Source organism: Acomys russatus, chromosome 5, assembly GCF_903995435.1.
Source record: "Acomys russatus chromosome 5, mAcoRus1.1, whole genome shotgun sequence".
In the NCBI taxonomy this organism is placed as follows: domain Eukaryota; kingdom Metazoa; phylum Chordata; class Mammalia; order Rodentia; family Muridae; genus Acomys; species Acomys russatus.
The window spans coordinates 12,649,671-12,671,538 of record NC_067141.1 but is presented as its reverse complement, the minus strand read 5'-3'; the positions used below and the strand labels follow the sequence as shown (position 1 = coordinate 12,671,538).

The window sequence follows — 21,868 nt, the reverse complement described above, 5'->3', positions numbered from 1 at the left end:
AACCTGGTGCTGCTGCCAGGATTCTAGGCTTTGGGAAGGGGCGTGCATAGAACGGCCTTCCCATATTGCCTAGCAATTAACAAAATAAAAATCCTGTTTGGGTTTTGTTTTGGTTTTACCACGCCTGTCAGATTGTCCTTTGCTCTGCTGAGTCAAATTATGGCTGCTTTGTCCCCAGTAGAGTGGGACATGGTGACGGGCTCTGGCTTTGGGTCCAGCCCACTGGATCCTTGTTGGGGTAGGGAGTGTCTACTTGGCTGTGACGGACGAGGAGGAGCCCACGGTCTCATAGACTCGAGCTGTTGCTTTTCTGGCTGGTTGGATCTAGTCTGCTGTACTCCCCAAGTCAGTTTACCAGCTGAAATGTCTAGGTCAATCTGCAGCATTTCACCAAGATTATTTTTTTTCCTGCTGGACTCTGCTAAGCTTCTGAAGTACGCTGTATTCCTTCAATACAAACAAAAATGGTCTTGTTTGAGTATCTTTATGTGTGTGACCTTGCCAGTGGCTCGGGATAGTCCTAAGTGTTTAAGGGGCTTTAGACCCTTCAAAGCTCACATTGTTACTTCTTGTGTAGAGGGACACAGATGGGTCAGTTACCTGGACAAGATTATATAGCTAGTAAGTATTGTGAAACCAGGGTTATTTTTAATTTTTTTTTAGTAATAATTATTTATCTTTTGAGAATCCATATATGTATATAATGTATTTTGATCATATCTCCCCTTATTTCCCCCTTCAACTCCTCCCACAACTCCCTAACATATCTTCTTTCCAACTTCATGTCCTTTTTTTCATCTTTTGTATAGCTGAGCCCTGTCAGTGCTGCACATGTGTGCATGGGTGTGGACTTTCTACTGAAGAGCGGGCAAACTACCAGGGGCCAGAACCTCAAAGAAAAATGACTACTCCTCCCACAGCAGCCGTCAACTGCTAATAGCTCTTTAGCTAGAGGCGGGCTGCATGAGCCCTTCCCCCATCCATGCCGGATTTTGACTGGTTTATCCTGTGCTAGTAACCGTGCGTACTCTAGCACAACAGCTGTGAGCTATGTATGCCCTGTGCAGAAGGCACTTCCAGCTCTCTTTCTCTGGCTCCTGCATTCCATTTTGCTTGCTCTTGGTTGACACAGATGTCCCATTCAGGGCTGAGCACTCGGAGCAACTGATTCTGGGCGCGCTGACTAGTAATGGGTTTGTATAAACCTTTGCCCACTGCAAAAAAAAAAAAAAAAAAAAAAAAAAAAAAAAAAAAGTTTCTCTACCATAGTTGAGAGCAGCATAGACTAATGGGCTGAGATATACATCTCTAGAAGCCAAGAGCACAGCTTCTTAACAGAACAACAACAGTAGGTTTCTCCCCACCCATGTCCTTATGAGCTGGTTTAGAGTGCCAGGCATGGATGCCCTCCTATAGAGGAGGTCTCAAGTGCAACCAGAAAGCAGCTGGTTAGCCCCATAAACAGTCTTGCCGCTGTTACACTCGAGAGCACATCTTGCCTGGAAAGTTGGTATTTTAGCATGCATGGTCCCGTGCTAGGTAAGACCGCTGACGTCTTTTCTCCCTAAGTGGCTCACATAACACCTTCTAGCACTATGAAAACTAGCCAGCTGGGAAGAAGTTTTTCAATAGGCTCAAGCTTGCTTTCTGTATGTTCTGCAATCAAACTGTGTGGCATCTTCAACACTAGGGTCTTATTATCTAGTTGTAATGGGCAACTGAGAGCAATGACAAGGGTTTACGTTGTCCTCCAGGACCTCCCTGGGAATCAAGGTTTGATCCAGTCCTGGGAAAAGCATACCTGCCGTTACTTCCGCACCTCTGAATGGAAAGGGTAAGTATTTTAAAGCATGTAACCCCAGTGATGTTTTATTTTCTCACAGGAGTGACTGGGTGACGTCCTACAAAGTCATGGTGAGCAATGACAGCCACACATGGGTTACTGTGAAGAATGGATCTGGTGACATGGTGAGTTCCCTCTCCCCTCTCCCCACTCCCTTAGAGGCTGGCTATGGGGCTTTGTTCTTCCTTGGGGAGGGGTCTCAAACCGACCAGGGGAGTCTGCTGGAGAGTGACCTTCTATTTATGCTCTGAAGGCCAACCTCCAGTAGCCCACAGCCAGGGTTGATGCAGAATGCTGCATTCATTCCAATTAAAGTGCCTCTGGGATCCAGCCTCTGACCCAGGTCACAAGTTAGCACACTGCAGCTGGGACCCTTGCATCTGTCACCCTCACTCCCAACAGCCCTAACTTTTCTAGCCACCTTGCCTGATTAGCTTCAGCACGGGATTTTTGTCACTCTCAAACTCAGATTCTCAAGTGCCACTTCCAATGTGGCACCCAGCATCCTAGCCACTGACTGCAGGCTCCATCTGTCTCGTTCTTACTTACACCAACAGTCCTGTGTGCAGTAGCAGCATGGAACCAGTTGGTCTTCAACCTATGAAACCCACTATGGGGCTTCTCTATTTTTGCCCCCACCCTGCCTGCCAAACTCCACCCCATTCCTACCAGTCTAAGTAGCTCTCTTTGACTGTCAGACCAAACAGAACCTTTCTCTGCTCCAAAGCTTGGTCTGCTCCCCTTCCTTATAAAACTCTGAGCTTTGGAGCATCCTTTTTGTCCTCATGAAAGATGGAGAGACAGGGGTTTCCTGGGACAGAGTGCAGGGGTGATTCCCAGCATGCATATGTACTGCTTGATAGGATCCCAAGGGATGAGTGGATTTCTGGCAGTCTTACCTTTGGTAATGAAGGTCCTCAAATGCTTCCTTTTACCCCTTGAGTGTCAATAGATATTTGAAGGAAACAGTGAGAAGGAGATCCCAGTGCTCAGCGAGCTGCCGGTCCCCATGGTGGCCCGCTACATTCGTGTAAACCCGCAGTCGTGGTTTGAAAACGGAAACATCTGCATGAGGCTGGAGATACTGGGCTGCCCCTTGCCAGGTGAGTTCGCCCCCTGCACTTCCTGCAAGGCTACTGCTCTCTAGTGGGAGACAGCTGCCTCCCCAAGAGGAGTCCAAATAAAGCCGAGCCGTCCTGTCCCTGTGTCCGTGGTTAACACGTAGGTTATTCAAAAAGAAGAAGAAAAACAACTTTTCATAATCCCAACTCCAGAAACATGAACGTTGCTGGCCCTGAGTTCTCTTGCCAAGTGTGATTTCGCCTGTTGTATTTTAAGATGATGTTTATGCATCTAATGCTGTCCCTCAGAAGTGAGGGGAAAAAAACACCTAGCAGTCAACTGGGGATGTAACTTAGAGGTAAAGCATGTGCAAATGTGCAAAGCTCTGGGTGGGTTCAGTTCTCCGCGCTACAGAGTTTGTTTGCCCTGGAGACGTACAGCTGTCCTTAGCATGGTTACTGTATTGGGTGCAGAGGCAGGGCAGAAGTGGGAGAAACTTAGCGGTGAGCATTTGAAGATGCTGTCTGGAGAGCTTCCCTGGGGATGCCCGTGTCTTCATGGGAAGCTTCTTTCTTCTACTCTTATGGCCTGATATTCACATGATTGGTTTGAGTCTAACTTCCGACACAAGTGGGAATTTACACGCACCTTCTAGATTCTGTCAGTTGGTTTAGGGTGGCTTTTCAGAAGGTATTGGCTTGTGTCACTGGGGAGCCATGAAAAGGGCTTCTTCCTCCCAATCAGACATCTGGAAAGCAGCTGGTCCCAAACCCCATCCATGTAGCACCTGTCAGAGCCTGCAGGAATGTCGCATTCTTGTCCTCCCCAGTCAGGTCACAAGGAATAGGAGCAGAAACATGGGCCATCTTGTCTAGATTTCTCCCCAGAGTCTGCTTACTCATAGGCACATAGAATAGAATAAACCGAAGTGTCACTGCCTGTGGGTCCCCAGTCTTGCCCAGCATGGCTAGAGGCAGGCTACCACCAGCTCTGATGCTATTTCATCAGTCACCCCAGCTCCACCATGAGCTTGCATTTGCTGTGTTTTCAAAGCATGTTTAATGCCACATTCTATTTTTCTCACAGTCCTGTAATATGCATGAGCTGGTTTTGCCAACTGTAGGTTTTTAGAACTTGAACCCTCCATGGGTGAGAAAGTCAACCCAATCTGCCTACATAACGATCCTCATAGCAGGCAGGCACACACAGACACACACACACACACACACACACACACACACACACACACACACACACACACACTGCATTTTATGTTTGTTTGCATTTACTAGCTTGCCGTTTTTTTTAAATGTCGAAAATGATTGTAGCCTGTCCTGGTTAGCTGTGACTGTCAACTTGACACAACATAGAGACACCTGAGGAGAGAGTCTCCATTGAGAGGTTACCCAGGTGAAGCTGGCCCATGGGCCTGTATGTGGGGGATTTTCTTGGTTTTTAACTGGTGTAGGAGGGCCCCGCCCTCTGTGGTCAGCATCATTCCCTGGGCTGCTTAAGAAAGGTAGGTAAGCACAGCCAGAGAGTGGGGAAACATGTAGCATCCTCTGTAGTTTCTGCTATATTTATTTGGCTATGAGTGGGCTCCTGCCCAGAGATAGTATTGCATAGAATAGCAAGACCTGCCTTCAAAGTTCTGCCTCAAATTTCCTTAATGGACTGTGACCTGTAAGCTGTAGTAAGCCCTTTGCTCCCCTAAATTGCTTTTGGTCACATTGACAGTATGAAACCAGGAAAGAGGGCATCTTTCTCTCCTAGTCTATGAACAAAATCTCACTCCTTTAAGCAGCTTGTGGTAGGTGAAAATTAAGAAGTTTAGAATATTTTGATCCTATAAACAATGTTGCAATTACTCTTCTTATTTCTCTGTCAGTGGGGTGTGTGTGTGTGTGTGTGTGTGTGTGTGTGTGTGTGTGTGTGTGTGTGTGTGTGTATTCATCCCTGTGTCTACAGTTGCTGCTTGAACTTGGTTGTAACAAGTAGAATTGCTGGGACAAAGGTTGTGTACATTTCCACGGTTGATAAGGAAAGCTCATCAGAGCAACCTGTTTGGGATTTGAGCCTCCTTTCATAACTTGTTCCTGCTTCAGTCCCACATCCAGCCTGCTGGCATCCGAAGCCTTCTGGGATCATGGGGCTCAGGATATCTGCTGGCACAGATCTTGGCCAGCATCTGTAGGGAGGCTCTGTCTCCTTTCCTCCAGGCCAGGACCCTTGCTTAGCACTCCTGCATTTCTGTAAAGAGTGGAGCCATGGCTTCCATCCTAGGCCAGGAATCCATGTGTCATTAGGAAAAGGCACAGGTACCCTGTGTGAGTGTCTTGATGTGATTTTTTTCTCTATTAGGTTGTTCTTGGTGGGTATTTGAAACACTCACGGAGATAGATGAACTGTGAGATCTGGATTTAGTGTGGTTCTGGTTTCTACTTGACAAATATGTAGGTTCATTTTTAAAATCCAAATTTATTTTTTAAAAAGTTTTAATATAAAACAATACACAGGCATAGTTAGGTGGATAGATAAATGATAGATAGGTAGATAATAGATAGATAAGATAGATGATAGGTAGATGGATGACAGATAGATAGATAGATATGAAAAAGGGGGTTATGCACATCCCTGTAGACATAGTCTCCTGCATTCTGATGTCTTAACAATAGGTATATATGTCGTTTGGGTGGCATCTGGTGTTATACTGGCCAAAATATTTGAGATAAAGTAAGAATGTTTTGGTATATTAATTTTTTTGTTTTTGTTGAAAAGAAGAGGACATTTATTTTTTATATCATAGGAAGATCTGCTTCTTGAACTTACTTCATTAGATCAAGTGATCAAGTCATCAACTGTCTGCTCTGCCTGAAACCAGACAGGACAGTCCTAGGAAAACCAGAACAGGTTGGCCACTTGCTGTGTAGAATGTTACCAGGAGCACAGGATCCTCCTGAAGCTTTCTTTTTCCATTGAGTAAAAAAAGCAAAAGCAAAAACAAAACAAAACAAAACAAAAACCCCAGAAGCTAGACACGGGAGGTAATACCTGCCTATGACCTTAGTATTCCAGACACAGCATCAAGGGAATTACCGAGTAATTAAATCCAACCTGGTCTACATAGTAAATTCTAGAACAGCCTAAGCTATAGAGGGAGACTCTGTCTTAAATAAACATAAGGAATATATGGTACATTTGCACAATGGAATACTACTCAACTATTAAAAACAAAGACATCATGAAATTTGCAGGCAAATGAATCGAACTAGAAAAGATCATCCTGAGTGAGGTAACCCAGACCCAGAAAGACACACTTGGTATGTACTCACTTATAAGTGGATTTTAGCCATAAAGTACAGGATAATCATGCTACAATCCACAGACCCAAAGAGGCTAAGTAACAAGGAGGGTCCAAGGAAGGATGCTTGAATCTCACTCAGAAGAGGAAATAAAATAAACATTGGAGGTGGATACTGGGAGTGGACTGGGTAGGGAAGGGCATGGGAAGGGGAGCAGAAGTAGGGCTTAGGAGCAGGGAGAATGGCGCAGGGATACAACTGAGTGAGAGAATGGAAATCAGAGATGGGGGCATCTCTGGGATTTTCCAGAGACCTGGAATAGGGGAGGCCCCAGGAAATCTAGGGGTCACCCTAGCAGAGACTCCTAGCAGTGGGGGCTGGAGGGTGTATGGATCCTGAAGTGGTCACCTCCTGTAGCCAGGCAGGACTTCAAGTGAAGGGATGAAGGACCCCCAACCCACCCACAAAACCTTCAACCCCAAAATTTGTCCTGCCTACAAGATGTGCAGGGACAAAGATGGACGAGAGATTGAGGAAATGTCCCTGCTTGAGACCTATCCCATGGAAGAGAACCAATGCCTGACATTATTTATGTTACTCTGCTATGCTTGGAGACTGGAGCCTAGTATAACTCCTCCGAGAGGCTTCACTCAGTGGCTGATGGAAACAGATGCAGAGACCCACAACCAAATATTAGGCAGAGCTTGGGGAGTCATATGGAAAAGTTGGGGGAATGGTTGAGGCAGCTGGAGGGGTCAAAGACACCACAAGAAGATCTACAGAGTCAACTAATCTGGGCCCATGGGGGCTCACAGAGCCTGAAGCACCAACCAAAGAGCAAGCAAGGCATATGGAGCAGATGCTCAGCTTGGTCTTCATGTGAATCCTGTAACAACTGGAATGGGGCCCTCTCTGACTCCGATGCTTCCCTTTGGATCTCATTCCCTTAACTGGGCAGCCTTGTCTGGCCTCAGTGGGAGAGGATGAGCCTAATTCTGCAGCAACTTAAGTGTCAGGTTGGGTTGGTACCCATGGGGGCATCTCCCCTTCTCTGAGACGAAGAAGAGGGGAGAATGGAGGGAGGGGTGTATGAGGGAGAACTTGGAGAACAGGAGGGGCTGCAATCAGTATGTAAAATGAATAAGCAAATAAATAAACATTTGAAATAATAATTTAAAGAAATAGAAGCTTTAAAAAATCAGAAGTTAGACATGGTAGCACCTGCCTGCGATCCCAGTGTTCCAGAGTGAGGCAGGAGGATTCCCGAGGAATTAAAGGCAATCTGGCCTACATAAATCCTAGGACAGCCTCAACTTATAGAAGGAGACCCTGTCTTAAATAAACAAAACAAGGTAAAACAAAAACGAATTTAAGGATGGACACAGAAGAGCCTTTAGGGACAACTTATTGCATCTAGAAGGAGGGAAAGTGCCCTGAGCATCAAGGTGTCCGGGAGGGGAGTGGAAAGTCACTCTTAACAGAACACAGGTGAAAGATAGCCTTGGAGAGGCAAGACAGCACCCTCGGAGGGAGAGGACCTGTGTTCTTAGTAGTTTTTACTGAAGAAAATGTAAAATGGCCTCTCGAGGTACATGAGGTTTGGGTTTGACAACAGAGTTCCACCCTTTCTGGCCTATCAAGGAGGAAGTAAGTGTGTGTGTGTGTGTGTGTGTGTGTGTGTGTGTGTGTGTGTATGTGTGTGTGTGTGTGTGTGTGTGTATGTGTGTGTGTATGCATATGTGCATATGTGCATGTGTGCAAGTTGGATGTATTCAGAATAGACTCAGAGGAGGATGCTGAGTGTAGTATCCTATCAAACTCTGTTCCCTGGAGACAGAGTCTAGCTCAGATCCTGGAGTGAGGTTGGTGTCAGGCAAGCCTGTTGCCCTAAGGAGGAAATATTCAACTTTAATGTTATTTGGGCTTAATCTTGTCCATCAACTAAGACCTGGTCTATATCTTAAATTCCGGAAGGAATAATAACTAACTACTGTCACCTACAGCAACAGCAACCTGTACTTACTATTGTTAGTTTATCTGATAGCATCGTGGCCAGTTTAAAGCCCTGTAAGTTGGCTCATCTTTAACTTTGGGAGTAGCTACTCATAGCCTGTGGCTCTTCCTCACTTCCCCGGACCAGTGCTGGTTCATTTAAATCAAGCTATGGAAGGCCAGTACATTAACGGGAGCTACAGCTGCTTGGAGATCTTCATTACAGGGCTGTAAACCTGTCTCCTTTGCAACTTTCCGGTTCCCTGTGACCTGGAGCAGGCTCTGCAGGTAGCTGCCTTTGGGGCCTGGGAGTCTGCATCTCATTAAGGGGGAAATGTCGTCCCCCCTCTTAGCTTTTCAAGACAGGGTTTCTTGTATAAAAGAACCCTGGTGTGCTGGACTCACTTTATAAACCATGCTAGCCTTGACTCAGAGATTTGACTGCCTCTGTCTCGTGAGTGTTGGGATTGAAGACAAGTGCCACCACACACACACACACCCTTTTAAATTTTATTTACCTTTATTTTATGTGCATTGGTGTTCTGCTTGCCTGTGTGTCTGTGTGAGAGTGTCAGATATAGACAGCTGTGAGCAGCCATATGGGTGCTGGGATTTGAAACCAGGTCCTCTGGAAAAGCAGTCAGTGCTCTTAACCACCGAACCACTGAACCACTGAACCACTGAACCAAGCCCCATTCTCATTTTCTTATCTCATCCTCTGTTAAGTCCTTTTCTCCTTTTGGCTTCACTTTGCCTCTTTCTTAGGACACAAAACAAAATGTTCTCTTTAGAGGAAAAAAAGGGTGCTGCCTCAGTGGAGTCCAACATGGGAGGCACCTGGTGACCATGTCATGAGTAAAAGGCACTGTCTACCAGGGAGCAAATGACCACAGACAACACACATTGCTCCCAGAGCAATGTGAATATTGACTTTCATACGTCCCCAGTGGTGCTGGGGCAGCAGGCGACTACAGAGTCCTTCAGAGTCCTTCCTCTTCCCTTCTCTTTCTTCTTGCCTAATACCTCTGTGAGACAGTGACAGTGACTCAGGCAACAGACTTAGCAGGCCGGTACGTTGAGAACAGAAGGTTGGACTAGGTTAATGAAGCGAGTGGGCTGCAGGCTTTTAGGTGCTGCGCCTGGAGTTTTCTCTCCCTGGAGGTAAGGAGTCCCCCCAAGGAATCACTGGGTTTTAGTACAAAGGATTTTAAAGACTAACCATGTGGAAAGAGGCAAGAAGCTGGCTTGCCAGAGCTCCATCTGTGATAATAAAGGCACTGAGATGGAAGCAGCCATTCGGGACTACTGCTTCAAATGCCAGAAATCCTACTCAGAATCATTTAAGGAGAAAAAAAAATTGGCTGACAGATGAAAATTGCAGAGGTGGGTGTGACAGGCTTTAGGCAGGAGTGGGGCTGACATCTCAGGGCCTTCTTGCTGCAGTCAGATCTCTGAGTCTTTTGCAGACTGACCAGAGATTTTCAGAGTTTTGTGTAACTCCCACCCTCTATTTAAACCTAAGCCTCAAACCCCAAGCCAGGACCCATAATATGGATGTGGGGGCTCACTGAACCTCATTATCTGTTTTTTCCAGTGAAACTCTGAAAATTCCTGGTCAAGGTGCAAGCTCGGCTTCCATCAACCCATCATTTGTCTAGGCTCCAGTTTCTGCCATGAGGTGCTTGGAACTGGGTGCTCTATTTGGGAGGAGAACGCCTCCTCTGGCTGGCACTGGCCTTCAGCCTTGTCCCTTCCCTAGTGTTGAGATTGCTGGAGGAAGTTCAGTTCCTTGAGGACCATCGCTGCAATGTCCTGACAGCCAAGGGCAGGGGCACAGGTTACTTCCTTTTGAAGATCTTGGCACCAGTGAGAGTGGCTGCACTGAGCATGACCCTTGTCCCGGGATCATCTCGGAGCTAGCTACTGGCCAGGGCAAATGGATTCATGGCCTGGACCTGGGTCACAGGCTGGCACTTGGGCATATGAGGCAAGACAGTTCCCCTGAGCCATGTGAAATAGGTGCTGATGAGAGGAAGGGACTGTTTTGTAAGATAAGGAAGCCAGGGTTAGCAGTAGATAGCTGACAGGCTGTGTCAAAAAGACAAGTGAAGGAGTATTGGTTAACTATGGAAGACTCTGTATCGAGAGAGATACTGGTATTTTGATACACTTCTGCGTCTTGTCCTAGATCCTTCAGCACAGACTAGTCTCCAGGAAGGGAGGATGTTTCCTGATCAATGATTATTTTGTACCTAGAGCTCTGAGCTTTTTCTTCAACCCCTTTTCACAGCATTGAAGGCATAACTGGTATTTGACAAAACAAGGCTTTCAAATCCTTTGGAAAGATGTTCTTGAGGCAGGGGCTGAGTACTGGATAGCTCTCAGAAAATGGCTTGTTGAAGTCAGTGTCAATAAACGGCAAAACCAAACCCCAAACTGTTGCTCTTTACTTTTACTTTGGAAGCCATGGGCCTGGAAAGCTCTTCCCCAAAGGCATGGGCAGCCCTTGTGCCAAGCAGGCATTTGAGAAAATAACTGGGGTCTTGGATGAGCCTAGCTAGCCTTAACTTTCTTGCCTGGACAAAAATGCCTGTCTTCCTCCTGCAGCCTTCCATGGCTGTTACTTGTTTCTGGCAGTATTGCTAGACATTTTATGAAGATTTAACACTATGTTTTGTGACTCCTAATTTATTGTGTATGGCCTCAGTTCCCAAGGCTAAGGCCGTTTATTAGTTAGGGGCACCAACAGGGCTAGCTGCTATGGGTGTGTGAAGCTAGCACTGATGCCTCCTTCCTGCCTCTGTGATGTAGTCATGGCTTGGTGCTTCTCACACAGAGCCTGTGGAGTCAGCTGGGATTCTGTTCTGATATGGAATCTGATTTGGCAGGACTGAGAAAGGTCTATTAAATGGCTGGTGCTCCTTGGCTGGGGACTTTGGTGGCACAGATGGCTCCTCGCTGATCCTGACATCTCAGGGGATCATCTGCTACCAAACATTGCCCCCTGCTTCTGTAGCCCTAGGGGCTCTTCATGCGGGGTTTGCGTGGGAGCTCCATGCTGACCAAGACTTTGTGATTGAATCCTCTAGTGGGCATGTCAGCATGATTACAAGGGCCTGAGAACCTCTGACATCCTTCCTCAGAAGAAGGAATGGACATCAGGAAGATCCAGGCTCCCTTCTTGTCAGTCTTCATCGTGCTTTTCCTCCTCTCCACCTTTCCTCTTCTGCAGGGGCTTTATTTTGGAAAAATATGCGCAACACGATCGGAACCAAAAAGTCAGGTTAAATGGAAAGGGAACCAGGGAGAGCAGGTTCTGCTCCCCTGAGCCAGAGCCTCAATCCTTAGGATCAGTGTTGTTACCATCCTCTAATCATACCTGTGCAGCTGCTGTGTCAGTACGACCTTCATCTCTGTGACAAAATATTTGTCATAAAACAAAACAAAACAACAACAAAAACAAAACAAAACAAAACAAAAAAACCCCAAAAACCTCACAAGGAGGAAAGATTGACTTTCGGGAACGTAGTCCTTGGCCCTGCTGACTGGGCCTGTGGTGAGGCAGAACACTGTGGCTTTGTGTGTGTGTGTGTGTGTGTGTGTGTGTGTGTGTGTGTGTGTGTGTGTGTGTGTGAGAGAGAGAGAGAGAGAGAGAGAGAGAGAGAGGGAAGGTGGGGGGACTAGGGACCAGACAGAACCTTCAAAGGCACCCCCTAGTTCCCATAGCTAGGCCCTGCCTACTAAGTATTCTACTGCATCTTAAAATATGTCCCTAACTGGGGACATGAGCCTGTGAGGACACTTCATATGGAAATTACAGCAGGTGCTTCTGGTTCTAAATGTCATAGAAGGATGGCTTCAGGGCTCACTGCCGAAGAACTTTTGATGCCATTGGGCTTCTGTGTCCTGCTGGTCCCTGAGGTTATACTAGAATCAGTTCCTTCATGGTCTGGTGGCCACCACAGCAAGAGGGCAGTGTTCCAGCCCCCGTTTGCCTGGAAGGGGATTTGTCACTGTCTTTTCCTTTGTGCCAAAGAGCTTCGCTTCCACTGGCACAGTCAGAGCAACTGGGTGCCGTGACAGATTTGGCCTGGCCCTGGAATCATGGGAGTTCTGAGAGGTGGGAAGAAGGGATTCCCACATGCAGGGCTTCCCTTTGGAAGAATGAAAGGGAGTGTATCTAGGAAAGAAAGGATGGGCACGTGTTCCTCAATGTCGTTTTCACGTCCATAGCTACTTGTTTAGTACTGACAGAGGCCCAGGCACATGTGCTGTCTCTTCTATCTCTTCTAGTGCTCACTGTACGCCAACAAAGAAGATAGTATTCGTTCCCTGCATACAGGTGAAAAGGTGAGGCACAGACTGCTCAAGCGGTTTGTCCAAGGTCACACAGCATTAAGTAGAGATTCAAGCTCAGGCCTTGTGACTGTAACAGTCTTAATCACCAAACAGTTCTGACACCCACGCACCTCCTGGAGACTTGGCGTTCTTGCCTCTGAACCAATGGTAGAAGTTCAGCTTTCTGTCTCTGCTGTCCTCACATAAACCAGGCTCCTGGCAGGGCTGTCCCAACTGTGAATGAATTTGAAACCGTCTTTCTGTCCCTAGATCCTAATAATTATTATCACCGACGCAATGAGATGACCACCACCGACGACCTGGACTTTAAGCACCACAACTATAAGGAAATGCGCCAGGTAAGACCAGGGTATGGGGACTCAACATGACTTTTCAAAGAGCAACACAGGGCATGAGCAGACAGGCACTATGTGTGATTCCTCTGCGCAGCCAAATGCGGCCTCCTTTGCTAGGAAATGGCTAACATGGGGCTCAAAGCTGGACTTTTCTCATTAAAGTCTTTAGTTCCTAAAGGTTCCATGTGTTTGAGTTGGGGTCACTGGTGGAAGGCTATTGATGAATTGGGCTTGAAGGTGAGAGGGTGTTCTCAGTAGGACAGCAAGCCTTCCGTCCCGTGGGTCTACATGTTGTGTTCCATGATTGACTTCCATGAACATGTTCAGTCCTTCTAAGAGCCCAGGAGGGGAGGGACTGTCATCACCTTCTCTTATTGATGGGGAAACTGAGTCACTGTGACACTGTACAACGCTATTACCCCATACCATAGTATTCAGATGCTTAGCTCAACCTTAGTTGTCTACCAGAGTGACCTGGTATTTATAGAATATTAACATGTGAGCCACCCCAGGCACAGTGAAGTCGAAATCTCAGCAGATGTGGTCTAGAAGTTTCCCTGTGTGTTTGTTTGTGCAGCCAGGCCTCAGAACTTATGTTGGCATTTTCAGGGATCTGAATACAGGTAGCAGGTGTTGGTGATCAAGTTTCCTCAGATTGGCCCAGGGTCTTAGTAACTCGGAGCTGGGTCAGCCTGTGTGTGCTGGCTGCAACGCACCGATGAGCATGGTGAAAGGGCAGCACTTGAACTTGGCTCACTTTCTCTGAAGCCCTGTTCCTTGTTAACATCCAGCGTGTGTATCGCGCATTTCTCGGGGAAACATAAGCAAATGTCTGTTCACCTTAGATAGGGCAGCAATGACAGAGCATAGGTTAGGAATGGAGGTGGCGCTAAAGTAGCTGCACTGACAAGTTTCAGCCTGGAATGAGTTAACAATTTCTCCATAGCTGCATAGGCAGAATCTTCCCACAGCTTCACTGTACCCTTCTCCTTTCTACCCACTCCAGCATCTCAGGACCACAAGGCCACTTGCAGCTAGAACAGAATTACATTCAGCTAACAGGGACATGTAGGAGGGAATGGCTGGGCTCTCGGGTGACAGCCCAATGGCCATGCTCCTTCCTTCTGTGAGGGGAGGTCAACGGTCAATGGGCTGGATTGTGAGAGTCTCTTGTAAGTAGTCACAGCTGAGCATTCTACAACAATTTGCTAGAAAGCATGAAAAGGCATTGGGGAAACAGAAGATCCCTAGTTAGTCTAGAATCTCCTTGAAGAATGAGCCATGGAAGTAACCTCAGGATTACACTGACAAGTAAGGACTCGCCAAAGGCTAGTTAATGCGGCTCAGAGGGAGGGGGCTTGTGGGCTTAGGGAAGGAGCCAGCTGCCCAGGATGAAGGCAGGAGATGTTTCCGAAGTCAGAGTCATTAGGCTGAGCTTCAGTTCCATGGAATGAACATGCCTGGCTTGTCGCAGTGTCATTTAACTTGAGTTATGCACGGATTCCAGACACCTGTCAGCACAGACGTGGAGGTGGGATGTGCTAAAGAGCTCCTCTTACTGTCTTGCTCTTCAGAAACAGAGGTAATGTGCTCGGACTTGGGGCTTGTGACTCATGCCTGCTGCTCCACTTTCCCAGGGTATTTTTGTGGCTCTGCCCACCATCCTGTCTTGGGGAGCTCTGTCGGGTTAACCCAGCCTTGCTTGATGGGTGTCTTAAGGCATCTCTTCAAGCCCAGAAGTGGGACAAATATCAATTCAGTAGGCACAAGGAACTTCTTCAAGTGTACATAAAGTGAGCTGACTGCTCAGAGTCCCTCGCTACTGAAACCTTGCAACAGCTATCCCACACTCGTCCTTGGGGGCCTCTAGGGAGAGCTGGTTGTATGAGGTGGCTATGATGACCACCCCTCAGGAGATGCCAGAGCTAAGAGGACTCAGGGTCACCAGTACAGCCACCTTGGAGCCCTCCCTGAAGTCCCACTGGCCCCAAAGCACTGAGCTGAAAACTGTCCAGGGACGGCGTTTTTCAGTCCCAGTTAAGTTAGCAGGCAGAAGCTGTTGCCATGTAGGCTGCTAGTTCCTGGGGTTGGGTGAAAAGACGGAATTGCTATCCCTCTCCCTAGATGGAGTCTTCTAGGTGGCCTGTAGAAATATTTCTACCTTGGGGAAAACAGTTGGCTTAGCCTACTACTGAAAGAGACATTTATAGCCAACAATAAAATGAGAGGCAGCAAGGAGAAGGAAGCAAAACAAATGGGGATGCTTATTCCACTCTGAGAGGATAGCGGTGAGACTGTACATGACTCCTATCCAGCATATGACTTTTGAGCACCGAGTTACATGGCTCGTGTTCTAGGCAGAGGGAGGGGGCAAGAGGTGGGGAAGGCAGAGAGGAAGGGGAAGTCAACCCAAACATTCGTACTTCGAGGCAGAGAGAATTGTGCCAAGAGAACATTATGTCTTTCCTGGTATGTATATATAGTTATAAATTCCTGGTTACTGGTTTAAATATACATTTCTCACCTCCTAGCTTGGAATGATGGGAGCAATGTCCCTATCACTCATCATATGTGTATAATGTGAAATTTAACATACATATGCTTAATGTCCTTGTTACAGTCATGACAAACGGGACAGGGACAGGTGAGTTTGCTTGCTCGTGGCTAGGAGAAGCTTTGGATGTAGCTGGGACCAGTTGATATCTGGATCATTGGCAGGCTTTAGCAGGTAGGAAGGGAAGAAGACTCAGGGTCTGGGGGGTCTATACAAAGAGGCCAGCAAGGATAAAGGGGCAGAAGTAGGAGTTTTGGTTGGGTGCTGGGAAAAGATAGGTCCCAAGTAAGCTGTGCTCCTTCCCCATGTGGAGGGAAGGCTGGTGAGCCCTGCCACAGCTCCTGGAAAAGGAGCTTTTGGGTGGGGAAGGGTGAGTGGAGAGGCGCTTCTGAGGGAGATAGTTGACCTGAGCCATCTGTCAGAGGATATTTGAGGTAGGGTGTGGCATGCTCTCGCTGGGAATGGCTTGCCTTTCCCAGGTAGGAATGGAGTTGGTTTCCCAGGAAGGTGTCTTTGATTTGAGCCGTGATAGAGCTGGGCCCCAGGTGTTTGTTCAGGAGACACATGCAGCTTGGCTGCTATTTAATACAGTGCAGGTAGATAGCAGTTAGGGAGTGAGACAGAAGTTGGCGGGCAGCTGGCTGGCAGGACTGATGTGGCGGGTGGCTGAGGATAGCCAGGGACATTGGGTTGTGAGGGAAATTAGCTGAGTCTGCCAATATGCTCTGTGACAGGTCAGCCTGAGTGTGAGGAAATGTGATGATGGCAGGGAAACAGGACAAAACAGTGCCCTGGGAGTCCAGATAGCTAACGTTCTGACCCATGGACGCCCCTCACTGGGGATTCCCTCGTCCTTCCTTTGGGAATTCCTTTTTCACTGGATTAGAGGTAGGCTCTCGAGAAAGATGATAGAAGAAAACTTTTTATCTGCTGCTTTGAACAAGTTTTTAAGAAACAGTTCCATTCACTGGACAAGCATTCATATATCAACAGAGAAACCTAAGTCTAAAGAGCTCTCCATAGCCTCACTGTACTGGTGATTCAGCAATTTTCACATCTCCCTTGTCTTGGTCTATTCACAGATTAATAAAGGCCCAGAGAACGAGTGATTTCTAAACAACAGGAGTTGGTTTTGCATAGTTCTTGGCACTGGTGTGTTAGAATCAGGTGTGTTAGAATCTGGTGTGTTAGAATCTGTGTCTAGCGAGGGCTACTCTACTCTCAATATGGTGCCTTGTTTCTGGGTTGTTGTGCAGAAGATTCAAAGACAAAATGGCCTGCCTAGTTTCCTTTACTCTTTCATAAGGATACTGATTCCACTGGTAAGGGCATACCCTCTGTGAGTTAATCATCCCCCCCCCCCCGGAAAAGTCCCCACCCCTGCACATTATAGAATTGACTCTTGAATTCCATCGTGTGAATTTGGGAAACACGCACACTCAAGCTACAGCTGCAGGTTTCCATCCCGATGGTGCATGGACTCCTAGTCACAGGGTCTGCATGGCTGTGATGAGAACAGAGCTCTGCCTTTGCCCATATCTCACAGCATTGGTCCTGTGAGATCCCCTCCTCCCCTGCTGTCTCCAGAGCTGCCACACGGGCTGGTGAACGAATGCACTGTGGTTTAGCAGCTTTCCCCCTGCTCTGAAGCATTTGGAAACCTCCCAATTTTTAATGACTGTGCCAAAGTAGGAAACATGCTACAACGAGTGTCATCATGTGTATAATTTTAGCATTCTTCGCGAACAGCCTCCTTCAGATACATTACCGAAATTTGGATTACTAGAAAAGCATCTTGTTATTCTATCTTCTTCAGCGGGCAGGGGTGGGGGGGGGCGGGGAGAAGCCCAGACTTCAACAGATACTCAGATGGGCATGTACTTTCCTATTTCAGAGGTGAATGAGTCCAGCAAACCGCTGCTGTTCTCTATTGTGCCACTTCCCCTCCCCATACAAGGAGCCATCTCAACATTCTTCCCTTAGTTGCTTTCTTCTCCATTGTATCAAATTTTAATAACTAAGATTTTTTTCCAGTGGGGTTGAGCTTTAAGGAGCCAGATGCACCATGATATTTAAGATGTTTTAGACTCTCAGAACCAGTTTCCTTAGCCCTGTTGAGGATGTGTGCTCTGGGTCCCAAGGAAACCCTACTCCTTACTCTGTTTACCATCAGGACTCAAAGACCTTATCCTGACTTGGTTTTTGTTGCTGAGATAAATATCACAACCATAAGCAACTTGGAGAGGAAACATCCAGAGAAGTCAGGGCAAAAACCCGGAGGCAGCAACTATAGCAGAAAATAAGGAGGAACTGCTTGCTTACTGGCCTGCTCTCCTGGCTTGCCCAGCTACTTTATACACCCCTGGATCATCTGCCCAGGGATAGCCAGGCCATCCTACATAAACTAGCACTCAGGAAAGGGCCTCATATATATGTTCACAGACCAGTTTGATGGAGGCAGTTCCGAGGTATGTCCCTTGGACGGGGAGGCCTGGTGGCACTCAGAGGAAGGATAGCAGGCTACCAAGAAGAGACTTGATACCCTATGAGCATATAAAGGGGGAGGAAGTCCCCCTCAGTCACAGTCATATGGGAGGGGAGTAAGGGGGAAATGGGAGGGAGGGTGGAATGTGAGGATACAAGGGATGGGATAACCATTGAGATGTAATAAGAATAAATTAATTGAAAAAAAAAAAAAGGTTAGCCATCACTGACCAGGACACCATAAACAGAATGTCTCACCCTTTTCGGGACCAGTTACATTCTCTCACATGAAGGAGTTATATTTAAGTAAGGGGATTCCTCCCTGATGATGCTCAGGGAAAATTGATGTTGGTACAATAATCCAGCGACATGCAGTTTATTGAACACCAGTCATTGCAGAGAAAGCAGGGTTGGGAGAAAAATACTGCAGTGGAGGGCAGAATACAGAGGAAAGGGGATTCTAAAGATTTGTAGCCCATGTGGCTTCTTGTAGCCATTGTTAAATGTGCATCCAGGGGAGGATGCTATTAGTCTTCCTCCTGTGTGTAGGCTGAGCTCTTTAGTGCTGGCTGCACTGAAGATAAAGGGTAACAGAAAAGGAGAGCCGGGTCTGTGCTTGAAGCTTATAGCTGTTGCTGGGTAGCAGTGACCTACCTAGGTCTTCCTGAAAGCTGATCTTTAGTCTGAACCTGAGACAGTGGCTTACCTGCCAATCAGGACCTGTGGGATCCTTGTCTGCATGGGAGGGCCTCCAGGCAAGTGTACCGTGGCCATCTTTCAGGCTGCAGAAGGAGAAATAGGCACATGCACTTCTGACTCGTACTTCAGAGTGGCAGTGCCCTTCTAATGGGTACTGCCTGCCCATCACCCTTGCCAGGATCATCTTCCTCTGCTCTGAAAGTGCCTGAGCATCCCTTCTGTTCTTGACACATGGTCCTGGGTTCTCCAGCATTCACTCTCTGTATGGTGCCTGGTGGAGAGTGGAATCCTCAGTGGATAGAGAGGGGAAACAGTGTTCTTCAACTCAGGGCATGGTGCCCTGGGGATTGCAAAACACCTTTCACCCCACAAGGCAGTGCTCACAGGATCCAGTCAGGGATGGGAGGCAAGGCAACCCTGGGAAGAGAATGTCTCTGGTCCTCCACACACCACTATCCACCAGAAGCCTTGTCTCCTCGTGGAGCCCTCACTATCTTTCCCGATAGCTCACGTCACTCTCACATCCCAGAGCTGATCTTAAAATCTAGACCACTGCAGGCAGCGTCATTGCCCACTGCAGCCTGCTTTGCTCACCATTTGGCCCTGTGAGGTTTGTATCCACAGCCCTTCCAGGTGGTCCTCACTTAGCACTCACGAACTGGATCATCCCGTGCCTCCTTCACGCTGCTCTGTACTTCAGGTGTGCAGTGATGATAAAAACCTTAACATCCAATACTCTGTATTTGTGCAACTTGGCCTCCAAAGAGACTGATTTTCAGAGCGATGGAAACTACGGTGAGAACCAGGAAGGTGCTGACTGTAGCCGAGGATGTGGTGACAACAGCCTGGGGGCAATAACCACACATCACATCTGAGACAAGTGAAAATCCCAACCTAGGAAGATGCCTTGCTCTGTTGAAGATATCGGAGCAGAAACGCCATCAAGTCGCTGATGAGTGGACATGGAAGTGCTTTGTTTGTAGTTCTAGAGGCTGACAACAGGCTCCAGGTGCTGGCAGCTGTAATGTCTGCCGAGGCCTCACCCACTAGTTCATATGCATGTGTGGCCTTTCCACAGCTCTATGCATATGGCAAGCACACGTCCTTTGTCTTTTATAAAGGGTCCTAATCTGTTTCCAAAGTCTCCACCCATGTGGCATAATCACTATCCAGTGCTTCACATAGTTTTATAAAAGAACATTTTATTACATTTATATCTATTAGGTGTGCTGGGATATGGGCACATGTGTGCATCTGTGTGCACACTTCCATTGGACGACTCCTTCCATTACGTGGGTCCCAGGGACAGAACTCAGGCCATCAGGTTTTCAGGGTTTCTTACCCACTGAGCGATCTTGCTGAACTCGACACTTCCGCTTTTGATACTATTGCCTTGATTAGATTTCAGCTGCAGGACAGACATTCAGTCTGTTGCAAGAGACTGTAACTTTAATAATCAAGTATGTTGTGAGTACAGGGCCAGGGCAGGCAATGGCCAAGAGCTTCTGCTTACAGAAGATGGCCAAGGATTGGTTCTGGCTGGAAAGGTGGGTATTATCCTAGGAAATAAGGGACCAGAGAAGGTGTTCTAGACAGAGGTAAGAGGAGAGGATCCCTGGAGTGGGAGGCTGTGGAGACAGATTTCTTTTGGGGAGCACTGCCTTCTTAGTGTGCAGCATCCAGACTCACAATCTTTCATTCACTCTGTCTTTCAGTTGATGAAGCTCGTGAATGAAATGTGCCCCAACATCACCAGGATTTACAACATCGGCAAGAGCCACCAGGGCCTGAAGTTGTATGCTGTGGAAATCTCTGACCATCCTGGGGAGCACGAAGTTGGTGAGAAAGGTTTCCGTCTCCGTTGGCTCTCTGTTGCTGTAACAAACACCATAACCAAAAGCGGCTTGGAAGGAAAGGGTCGATTTCAGCTTATAAATAATAAGCCATCACCATCAAAGGAAACCAGGGAGGGAGCTCAGGCAGGAGTCAGAGGCAGGAACTGAAGCCGAGGCCCTGGAAGAATTCTGCTTATCGCCTTTCTCAGTTGTCTTTTTAACCCGGCCCAGCACCACCAGCCTAGGGGTGGTGCATCACAGTGGGCTGTGCCCTCCGTTATCAATCAACAAATAAGAAAATAACCTCCCAGCTACAGCCACCACCACAGGCCAATATGATGTGGCACTTCTTTGGCTGAGGTTCCTTCCTCTCAGGTGACTGGGCTTGTGTCCTGTTGACAGCTGGTGATAACTATGTCAGCTCCCCCAAGCAAGGAGATGGTGCCCCATCTTCAGTAGCTTCTTACCAAACTTGAAGGCATCTCCTCACACCCCACATGACAGTGCTTATGATTCTGGGCATGAGCCATTTCACACAGACAAGTGGATTTTGGTTCTGTGCCCCTCATATCTTAGAAGAGCTGTGCTCTCTGCTTCTGAAGCCAATCACAAGAGAGACGAAGGAGAAAATGGCTGGAGAGAAGACTGATTCTGTACCCTCTGATTCACAAATGGCTCAGATGACAGGGGCTCCCTCCTTTCTGGAGAACGTCTGCATTGTCTTTAAATTCTGCTGTCGTTACTTATTTTCTCTCTACTTGTCACCACTCCAAGTCCCTGCAGGCTGTGTGGCCTCTGGTTTTCTTGTTGGTCAGACTGGCCAAAGTCCACTGAAATTTAGGTGCAAAGCTATGTCTGACTCATTCAACTTTATGGTTCTTCCGTGCCTCGTGTCTCAGGAGTTTCTCTCAGGGGGCAAAGGCCTTAGCTGCGGATAAAATCATGTTTCCTCACACACAGTGGCTTGACAAGGAGCAGAAGAAGTATGATAAGCCACACCCAGCAGGGTGGTCTGAGTCTGTCAGCTGCTATAACAAAATAGCCAAGACTACATCATTCATGTACAACAGCAATTTATTTCCTGTGGTGGTGGAGGTCAAGATCAAGATGCCAGCACATCTGGAGTCTGGCAAGGGCCTGTTTTCTGCCCTACCCTTGCACGATACAGGGAGATGGAAAGGCTACATTCTCATAAACCATTCTACGAGGATGCTAATCCTTCATCCCCTTTGAAGGCCCCACCTCTTCATATTTTCCCAGAGTCTTGACTTCAACATGAATTTTACACACACACATACTCACTACACACACATTCAGACACACACACAGACACATACGCACACACATACACACGTACACACACTCACACACATACAGACACACATGCGCATACGCTCACACAC

The 21,868-nt window shown here is 47.4% G+C and overlaps 1 protein-coding gene across 1 annotated transcript in view; it reads left to right on the top strand.

Annotated features, from left to right (window-relative positions):
* Positions 1 to 21,868, top strand: part of Cpxm2 (carboxypeptidase X, M14 family member 2) — a 111,357-nt gene that overhangs the window by 74,163 nt on the left and 15,326 nt on the right. The window contains exons 5-8 of the mRNA XM_051145448.1: positions 1,884 to 1,968; positions 2,796 to 2,946; positions 12,808 to 12,896; positions 20,346 to 20,469. Coding sequence (XP_051001405.1) covers positions 1,884 to 1,968; positions 2,796 to 2,946; positions 12,808 to 12,896; positions 20,346 to 20,469 — 449 coding nt within the window. The remainder of the gene's footprint in view (positions 1 to 1,883; positions 1,969 to 2,795; positions 2,947 to 12,807; positions 12,897 to 20,345; positions 20,470 to 21,868) is intronic.